Source organism: Hordeum vulgare, chromosome 4H, assembly GCF_904849725.1.
Source record: "Hordeum vulgare subsp. vulgare chromosome 4H, MorexV3_pseudomolecules_assembly, whole genome shotgun sequence".
Taxonomy (NCBI): Eukaryota; Viridiplantae; Streptophyta; class Magnoliopsida; order Poales; family Poaceae; genus Hordeum; species Hordeum vulgare.
Window position 1 is genome coordinate 567,526,987 of NC_058521.1, and position 10,055 is coordinate 567,537,041.

At 51.7% G+C, this 10,055-nt stretch overlaps 1 protein-coding gene across 1 annotated transcript; it reads right to left on the reverse strand.

The window, feature by feature from the left end:
- Window positions 1–460: 460 nt before the first annotated feature.
- Window positions 461–1,988, reverse strand: LOC123447094 (protein BIG GRAIN 1-like). Its single transcript, XM_045123664.1, has one exon. The coding sequence runs from the start codon at window positions 1,631–1,633 to the stop codon at window positions 671–673; it is 963 nt and encodes a 320-aa protein (XP_044979599.1). The 5' UTR covers window positions 1,634–1,988; the 3' UTR covers window positions 461–670.
- Between the last annotated feature and the right edge of the window lie 8,067 nt (window positions 1,989–10,055).

Genomic DNA, 10,055 nt, shown 5'->3' on the forward strand with positions numbered 1-10,055 from the left:
GCCAGGATTGCGGCCCTGTTTCCCGGATTCGCTGATCCTCGTCCCCAAATTAGTAAGAGTAGCAAGTTTGCTGCAAAAAACAAGTGAAAGTCATGCTTGGATCACGGAAAGAAACAAGTGTGCTGGAGCTGACGCCTGTGGCGCTGGAGGAGGGAAATAAACAAGGAAAGGAAGAGGAATGAATGATTCCGTAGGGATATGATGCCGGTAATGATTAGCGGGAGCTCGCTCGCTCGCATGTTAGCGGGGAAGCAGCAGACAAAGCGTGTGCGTGCATCCCCGTCAAATCCATCCGTCGCTCACCGTCGCCGTCTTCGCCCACCACCGTCCGCCTCCAAACTTTCAATCCCTTCCTCATTTCTCTCCTCCTCCCCTCTTCTTCACATGCTGCTGCGTCCTCTTCATATTCACGCTAGCCTAGCATTCAAGGCTTCACGAGGAACGCACGACTTTCTTACTGTAGTAGAAAAGCAACGTTGCTGATTGATTTCCTGCGGCTAGAAATTACATCTGAGTACACTCCACACCCCACAAAAACACCAAAGAAAAACGCCAAAAGGTTAAAGAGAGAGCACGTAATAAAAAAAAACGCTTACTCCACACCTCCCCCATCTCGCTAAACTAATTTTGCATTTTACAGTCACCGCGCGCGATCCGATCGGCGCAAACGTCAGACCACCCTGGCGCTCCGGCCGTGCCCGTACGCGTGGCCAATGCCGCGGCTCAGCACCACCCTGGTCGTCTCGTACACCGGCAGCTCGTCCCTGTACCCCGCGCCCGGCGGCACGGCGACGGCGGCGGCGAAGTTCTCCAGCTCGAACAGGTCGGAGCTGGCGTCGCTGCTGTCCTCGTCGTCGTCCTCGTCCTCGTCGCTCTCCATCTCCATGCGCCGGAGCAGCATCTGCTCCACCGCCAGCGCCGGCACCCTCCGCCGGTCCGCCCCGGGCACCGTGGCGGGCGCCTCGCGGTCGCCGTCCGCGAACCGCACGGTGCGGTTCGCGTGCCCGCGCGTGGACGGCGTCTTGCTCAGGCACGACCGCGAGTAGGACGACGCCGAGGAGCACGCGTACTCCGCCGCCGCCGCCGCCGCCGCCCGGGCCGAGGGCGGGGTCTGCGGCGCGCTGCGCTTGCCGGCGAAGATGGTGTTGAGGAAGCCCGCGAGGCGCGCGCCGGGGGAGGCCGGCTTGCGGAGGTCCCTGAGCTTGGCGCGGATCGAGGCCCCCGCCGCCGCCGGCTTCTTGGCCTTCTTCTCCGGCGCGGGCGCGGGCTGACCGCCGGGCACCACCGTGCGGATGGGGCGCAGGCGGCGGTGGTTGGACGACTCGGCCTCGGACGAGGAGAAGCCGCCGTAGCTGGAGCACTCGGAGGAGCTGGACGTGGTGGCGTGCGGCCCCGGCGCCCGGTAGCTCCCGGCGAGCGACGGCCTGTAGTAGTAGCTGTAGTGCAGGGCCTCCTCCACGTGCTTCTTCTGCTGCTGCTGCTTCTTGGTCACCGCCGCCTCCCCGCCGGCGTGGCCCGGCTCGTCCTCCATGGACCTGTATATCGCGTCGAGCAGCGACGACGAGAAGGACGGCTGGTCGGCGTGCCGCCTCGCCCCCGCCGACGTCCCCTTCTCCATGCCACGCCTCTCCATGCCACCACCAACACAGCAAGAACAGAACACCAAAGCTTACAAAAACAGCAGCTCCCAGCCCAGCAATGCGCTCTTCTTCTTCACCGGAAAGCGGCGGTGAGACGGTTTTTCTTCACCGGAAGTGAGCTGATGAGGGTGGTGGTGGAAGCTGGAAAGGAAGGAGGGGGTGGTCCGGTGTGGAGAGGTTGGAGGAAAGAAGGGTGAGGGAGCAAGGGATCGGGGGGAAGATATAGGCGGACCGGGAGGAAGAAGGGGTGACGTGGCAACGGGCAGAGGAGGAGGAGGAGGCGGCCACCACGCTAGCTTCAGTTGGGTTTGGGCGTGCGGGTGATGGCCACGGGCCCACTCGTCCCCCACCCTCTATCTATCTGTCGCTCACTCCTCATGTCACCACCCGGTGGCCTTACCTATGTGTGTGTGATCAGTGATCACTATCTCATTCATCCATCCATTTAAGAAGGTTACCAGACACCGGTACTGGCACGAGTAAATCCCCCACTTTTGGCTCGTCTCACGTTCTACTGTTTAGCTCATGATGATCCAGTTCCAGCCACGTCGCTCCACACCCCGCCCAGTAACATGCTCTCCTTAGTTGCGATCGCAGCTAAGAACTCCTCAACGTGCGTCCTAATTTCACAACTAATGAACGCGCTAACCCATGTGGTGTCCTGCTGCAGCTAGCATTGCCTGCACATCATGGATGTCTATGCTAAGTTAAAAAAGATTTTCCTTGCTTAATTTGCCCGGGGCCGGTGCAAATTATCTGCAGTGCTCCTACCAAAGGCGCGCTAACAAACAAACACGGCGCGAAACGGCATGCGCGCCACATCTAACCACCTAGCTACGCGCGTTTTGTGTCGCCCAAACAAAATATTACCTCAACGAACCGAGCGCATAAAAAAAACCGGAGGCCCCGTGCTGGCGCAGGTACGGCGTCTCCGCTGCGAAAAGCGCGCCCTCCGCCTTGCCACATCCATCCATCCATCCATCCATCCTCGCTTAATCTACATCAGTGCTCAACAGTGCACCGCACCGTACCGTACCGCTTGTGAATAATAAAGATTGCTGTGTGGCGAGCTGCAAAGCATGAGATGAGATTCCCGTCGTCCTTGATTAATCCTTTGTGCTAGTACTACGAGTACGAGTACTACGGTGGTAATCAAGGTTTAATTAGCGTGTTGCAGTACGCCGGGCCTCGCTGCACTGGCGGTGCCGGGAGCAGTACATGTTTTTTTTTTAGTACTAGCAGTAGCTTGTTTATTGCTGCCGGGGACCATTCGTCTTAACACCAAGGGGGGAAAGGGTGTGTGCGCGTTCGTTCATCTTGATGGTGGCCGGGGAATGTTTTTGGTCGCATGTTTTTGTTTCTTTTTCCCTTGTCACCCCCGGGTTGTTTTCGTACGTGGTACTACTCCAGCGCTGTGGCGTAACCCACCTTTTTGTTTGTGTGGGCTTCGAGGCGCGCGATCGTTGTCTTGGATGCACGGTTCGCTGTGCGCTAGTAGATCGACGTTCGTGATGGATGGCAACCCCCGAACATGTTCACGAGGGCTTGAGCGTGATGGACGGCGGGGGAACCACGCTGCACGCACCGCCAGCCACAATAATCAATCAGTATTGTAAGACCTCGATCCGCGTCTTTGAAATCCCGGAAAAATGGCTGCGCCACTCGTCTCTCTCGTCAGTTCAAACCCATACTCCACTCGTCTCTCGGTACAACAGTTTTCTCCGTGGGAAGATGGTCGTCGCTAGGCACCGAGGCCTCCTTGTCTCTAAACTTTTGAAGATCTTACGCATCGATTTCCACGGCGACTTGGCGGAGGCCTGTCCAAATTTTCCGTCCTGTGATGCCCACCTGCGCGTCGACCGTGGCGGAGGATGATCGGTCAGACAGGAGAGGGACATAAATGGACTGCACGGGGCGGCTGCCTCCCGCCCGGATCCCTCCGTCCCTTTCCGACCCGATCGAACCCAGCATGCGTGCTACTACACGGATGCACGCACTGAACCGGCTCAACTGCGCGTGGTGGCACGGAGGTAGGGGCGCGCCATGGTGCCCATGCGAGCCGGTGCGTCCAGTCCCCATATGCATGCATGGTCAAGAGGCAGGGTTGGGTGCCGTGGGCATGGCTGCCGTTGGTTAACATGACACGGGCGGAGGCTGATGGCGATGCTGTTCATGCGCTGCCGGCCCGCCCGCCCGCCTTGATCACGATCGATATCTGGCCGGAAACGATGGGCACGGCTACCTTGGCTGGACCCCCGGCCGACCCCCGGGCGCATTAGGTCGGCTATCACCTTTGGTGATCGGTCGACTTGATCGATGCCGGCCTTGATGTGTTGGTGTTGGGTTGATCGCCGTGACTGGCTGAGTGAGTGAGTGAGTGAGTGACAGCCGGTGTGTCCATCGTCCGGCCACGCCTAGGCTAAGGGTACGATGTACGTACGCACTGCCCTTCTCTTTTCTTTTCTTTTCTTCGGTGTGGGTTCGGAGATTGGTGTGATTGGACGTGGAGTCGATCGGTTGTGTCCGATCCATCCATCGTGCGTGCGTGCGTGCCTACTGAGAGGAGATATGTCGTCGAGCACGCACTTGTAGTTGTACGTGCGTGCGTAGGGTTATGGTGGTTTGGTGGTACCCGATGGCTGCGTGCGTATGTATGTGTCGGCTCTGCATTGGGGAAGGCCTGTGGTGTCTTTGTTGGATTCGGAGACAGCGACGGTCGGCCCTGCGCCGCGCCTGGCTACCTGCTCTTCTGTTCTTCTCTTGTTCGATTGAGTCTGCACGAGCGCACGCCTTTGGATGCCGCGACCCTGCTCCCGCTCTTTTGTTTTACGTGTAGCAAGGAGGAGAGAGGCAGAGTGACTGGCTGGTTCTTGTTTGCTTCTGAATGTGCACTGCACAAGGATCCAAAGCTACGGTGTGCGTGCAGACAGGCTGAACACATGCATACGTTACACTGATGATGTGGCCGCAGCTCGGCGGAACTAGACCATGCGGTTCCATAAACAAAGTTAGGATCAAGCTGTAACAAAGTTAGAATCCACTGATGACTACCTTGCAGCTGCAGTCTTGCAAGCCGATGAACAGACCTAGGCACCTAGCTAGCTGAGACTGAGACGATGGAAGGGAAGACATTCCGCAGTCCGTATCAACCAACAACAGTACCAGCGAACAGTGGGAAACCTATGAGCAACAGAAGAGCATGGAATCCTCAACAGCGTCTGTAGGGCAGGCAGCGATGCCCAGCACTCCGTCGTCCCAAAGCGAAAAAGGGGCGGCAGGCAGGCAGCGTGTGCTGGGACGTCACGTTGTGCCGCGCGAACGGCAGGCCCAAGAAAACCATCCATCGGAGCATCGGCTTTCCTTTCCCCGGTCGGCCGGCGAGCACGCAACGCCGCGGCAGGCGCATCAGAGGCGCAGATCTCCTCGTCTCCCTCCCCGCACGCCCCGAGCAGCACAGCGCATGCAAGATAGCTGCGCTCGACTGTCGACTCGACGCCGCCTTCTGCCTGGCACCTTCCGCTGCACGGAGGCCTTCCAGCCATACGCAGATCGTGTCGCCTCGTCTGCCTTTTTTGCTTTCTTCTTTAGCTGATCTTCTTCTTGGGTGGGTGGTTCTCTCGTGATCCCGGGTAGCTAGCACCATCCGTGCACCTGCGGCGTGGTGATTGCGGGCGGCCGGGCGTGTGTGTTTTGCGTCGCTGGCGGTGGCGGAGGGTTTAGTGGCTGCTCAGGCCAGTGGAAAAGGGATTGGAAAGTTTGGAGGAATCAATGGAAGGCGCACACATGCACGGGGTTAGCTTGAGAGTATTTTTCTAAGTGTCCCTGTCGCCGGGCGAGTTGATCCGGTAATCATATACTGCATGCGGATGCGGGGTTGGCTTTTGTTTTAATGTTTAGGGCTACTCTCTTTCGAGGCCCTGGCTAGGGTTAGGGTGGTCCATGGGCAAATCACAAATGGGAGGTCGGTTTGTCGTTCTTCTGCTCGGGTGTTGTAGTATTTTTCTCTTGCTTAAATCCAAAGCTAACCGAAACCGACTCCATGGCTGGAATTTGGAGTACTAGTAACATGGACGTCGAACGTCGGTAGAAATCTCATTGGGTATTACAATGGCTGCACCTGCACGAACGCGAACGTCATGCACATCTGACATTTCCACAGTTTTCAGGGCGCACCGCGTCGCATAACAAAAAAAGAAAAACAGATTTCCGACGAACTCCGTGGAGCAATTTATAGTCCAATGACAATATGGCACGTCTTCCTCCTTTATTGCCCCCGCCTGTGTATCAATTGATACATGCGATCTTTTATTAATAAAACCATAAATAGTTTTATAGTCCACAATAAGCTTAAAGAGTTGTAAAAAGGAGATTAAATAAAAAAGCCGCAACGGGTTAAAATAGGCATATAGATAACTAAACACCTATTCTATTATTAGATGTCTATCCATATCGGTTGTAAATATCCCGAGCTACAATCTTTCATCGGGCACATCAAGTAACCATAGGCTTCCTGACTTCCCGAGAAGTGATTAACGACCACATACAGATCGTAGGAGTGGCCCTGTAGATAATCTGTAAAAAAATTGCACGAATCTATCTGTTAAAAACAAAATCATTTCTTCACTTTCATATAGCCCAAAGTAATGCCAAACTCCAACCCAAAAAAATGCATCTCTCACTACCCGCCCAATTCCGTTTTGACAGATTATCTTTCGTTAGAATCACCTTCTTGTGAACAAACCACATGGATACTTTGAATTTCAACGGAACCTTAACCTTCCAAATGTGTATTGTATTAGGGATCGGGCCCGAATCTATGAGATCAAGAGACGTAGATTTGACCGAAAAGATGTTTTTTTTTGAACGAAAGGGGTCTCCCCCCTGCCCCATTTATATAAATGAAGCAACCAAAGTCTTGTTACATCCCAAACATCCAAACAGAGAAAAAGACTTGAAAACAGGAAAACACCTAACAGTCTTTAGCTATAGCCATCAACATTCTTCTCCCGACGAGGGGTTACAACCCAAAGATAATCATTCGAAGACTAGGCTTCCTATCCCCTCCCCCAGGTTCATCTCCAAGCAATTCGAAGCAGTTCCCCGCGCCTGATGTCCAGTTGCCTCATGAAGTCTCGCAGCAGATCCGCCTGAGCACCGGAGAACAAAACCCGCCATTGATTGAGATGAATGTCCAGCTTTGCAAGAATGCATTTCACACTTCTCCTGATGCGGCCCTGAAAACAAAGATCATTTTTGACCGAAAAGATGTCATTTCTATTTCAAAGCCAATGAAGGTTATCAGGTTCGTCACAAAGGTTGATATCCATCAACTTGTGACCAAATGCAACTAGACTGCCCATCGATCTCCAATTAAAGATCTTTCGAATTGTATATTTAAAGGCACAAACTATAATACTGTAGCAACATATGCTTCTTTACGTTGTACAATATTATAGAGTGTTGGATACTCGGTAGTTAGCGACGTGTCCCCTAACCACGTATCCTCTCAGAATCTCGTCGACTCTCCGTTTCCAATGATGAGTTTAGTTTTATGGAAAAAGGTTGCTTTAGTCCTCATCAAGCCCTTCCAGAAAGGTGAATCATTGAGTCTAACGATAACACGGGTTAAGGTCTTAGATTGTAAGTACTTATTGCGTAAAATTTGTACCCCACATACCTTCATTATTCACAATGAGTCTGTAAGCCACTTACTGGGTAGACACATGTTTTTAACCTCTAAATTGTCAATTCCAAGGCCTTCGTATTCCTTCGGTCTACAAATGATGTCACATCTAGTAAGCTGGTACTTCCTCTTGATCCAGTTACTCTGCCAGAAGAACCGGGATCGATAAAAATCCTATCTTTTCCGTACCCCTACAAGTACCTCGAAGAAGGATAGGTGGAACATCAGCACACTCGTTAGCACGAAGTGTACCAGTATGAGCCTACCTCCATAAAACAAAAGCTTGCCCTTCCAGAAGCTCAATTTTTTTTCAAATCAATCCTCAATACGTATCCACTCCTTATTAGTGAGCTTGCGATGGTGAATGGGTATACCCAGATAGCTAAAAGGTAAATTACCCAATTCACATCCGAACAATTGTTTATAAGCATCTTGTTCGTATTTCGCTCTCCCGAAGCAGAACAAGCTTTTGTTAAAATTCATCTTCAATCCTGATAACTATTCGAATAAGCACAATATCAGTTTCATGTTTCTAGGGTTTTTCAAATAATGTTCCATGAAAAGAATCTTATCATCGGCGTACTGTAAAATGGACACTCCATCATCAACTAGATGTGGCATTAGTCCACCTACTAGGCCCTCCTCTTTATCCCTTTCTATCATGATTGCCAATATATCCGCCACAATTTTGAACAAAATATGGGACACAGGATCACCCTGTCTTAGACCCTTTTAAGTTTGGAAGTAGTGACCTATATCATCATTCACTTTGACTCCAATGTTGCCTTTTTGTATAAATGAATCGACATGGTTCCTCCATACTTCATCGAATCCATTCATACATAGGGCTTGCTGTAGGAATGGTCATTTAACTTTATCATACATCTTCTCGAAATTCACTTTGAAGATTACCTCGCCTAGTATCTTTGAATGGATTTCATGCAAAGTTTCATGCAAGACCATCACCCTTCTAATAGAGTAAATTTCACAAAAGGACCACTTTGAAAGCTAGGTTTGCGAAAAGCACTATAATACATTTTTTTGCAAAAAACACCATGTCTTCAGTAATCTTTTTGCAGAAAGTGTTGGGGAACGTTGCATGGAAAACAAAAAATTTCCAACACACACGCAAGATCTATCCATGGTGATGACCATCTACGAGAGGGGAAGTGCGGATCCACCTACCCTTGTAGAACGCTAAGAGGAAGCGTATATAACGCGGTTGATGTAGTCGAACATCTTCGTGATCCAAATTGCAGTCCGTCGCACGATCTCATCACGACCCGTCCCGTGATCCCATCACGATCCATCCTGATCTAGTGCCGAACGAACGACACCTCCGCGTTCAGCACACATACAACTCGATGACGATCTCCGCCTTCTTGATCCAGCAAGAGGGGCGGAGAGGTAGATGAGTTCTCTGGCAGCACGAAGGGTGTGGTGGTGGTGGTGGTGACCTAATCCAGTAGGGCTCCGCCAAGCTATGTCGGACTAATATAAACGAAGGAGACAATCTATAGAGGAGAGGGCATCACGTGGCTTTTCACGTGTGTGTTGTCCTCAAAACCTCCACTATATATAGGAGGAAGAGGTGGGAGGGATGCCTTGCCTCCTCCTCCAAGGAGGAGAGGTTCGGACGAGCTAGAGGAGAGAGTCCTCCTCCAATTCGGTTTGGTGGAGGACTCCCTTCCTAGTTGGTCCCCTCCTTCCCTTTTTTCTCCTTCCTTTCCTTTTTACACTTGACCGAAATAGGCCTTATTGGGCTGGCCGCAACCGCCCACTAGGGGCTGGTGCGCCACCTTTAGGCCTACTAGGTCCACTCCCGGGTGGGTGGCCCCTCCCGGTGAAACCCCCGAACTCATTCGTCACTCCCAATACTTTACGGGCAATGCCCAAAATCTTTCCGGAATCCAAATGCAACTTTCATATATATCAATCTTTACCTCTGGACCATTCCAGAGCTCCTCGTGACGTCCGGGATCTCATCCGGGACTCCGAACAACTTTTGGTCACCAACATACATAACTCAATAGTACTGAAACGTCACCAAACCTTAAGTGTGTAGACCGTGCGGGTTCGAGAACTATGTAGTCATGATCAAGACACTCTACAATAAATAACCAATAACGGGACCTGGATGCCCATATTGGTTCGTACATATTCTACGAAGATCTTTATCGGTCGAACCTCTGTGTCAAGGATTCAGTTAATCTCGTATACTTTTCCCTTTGTCCATCGGTGTGTTACTTGCCCGAGATTTGATCGTCCGTATCTGCATACCTAGTTCAATCTCATTATCGACAAGTATCTTTACTCGTTCCGTAATACAAGATCCCGTGACTAACTCCTTAGTCACATTGCTTACAAGGCTTGTTGTGATGTTGTATTATCGAGTGGGCCCTAGAGAGAACTCTCCGTCATACGGAGTGACAAATCCCATTCTTGATTCACGCCAACCCAACTGACACCCTCGGAGATACCTGTAGAACACCTTTATAGTCACCTAGTTACGTTGTGACGTTTGATACACATAAGGAATTCCTCCGGCGTGTGAGAGTTGCATGATCTTATGGCCATAGGAAGAGATACTTGACATGCAGAAAACGGTAGCAATAAACTGACACGATCATATGCTATGTTCATAGTTTGGGTCTTGCCCATCACATCATTGTCCTAATGACGTGATCCCGTTGTCAAATGACAACTCATGTCTATGGCCAGGAAACCTTGAC

Bases quoted from the DNA above. Each gene is read 5' to 3' on its own strand.
- LOC123447094 (XM_045123664.1), bottom strand. From the start codon at position 1,633: ATGGAGAGGCGTGGCATGGAGAAGGGGACGTCGGCGGGGGCGAGGCGG.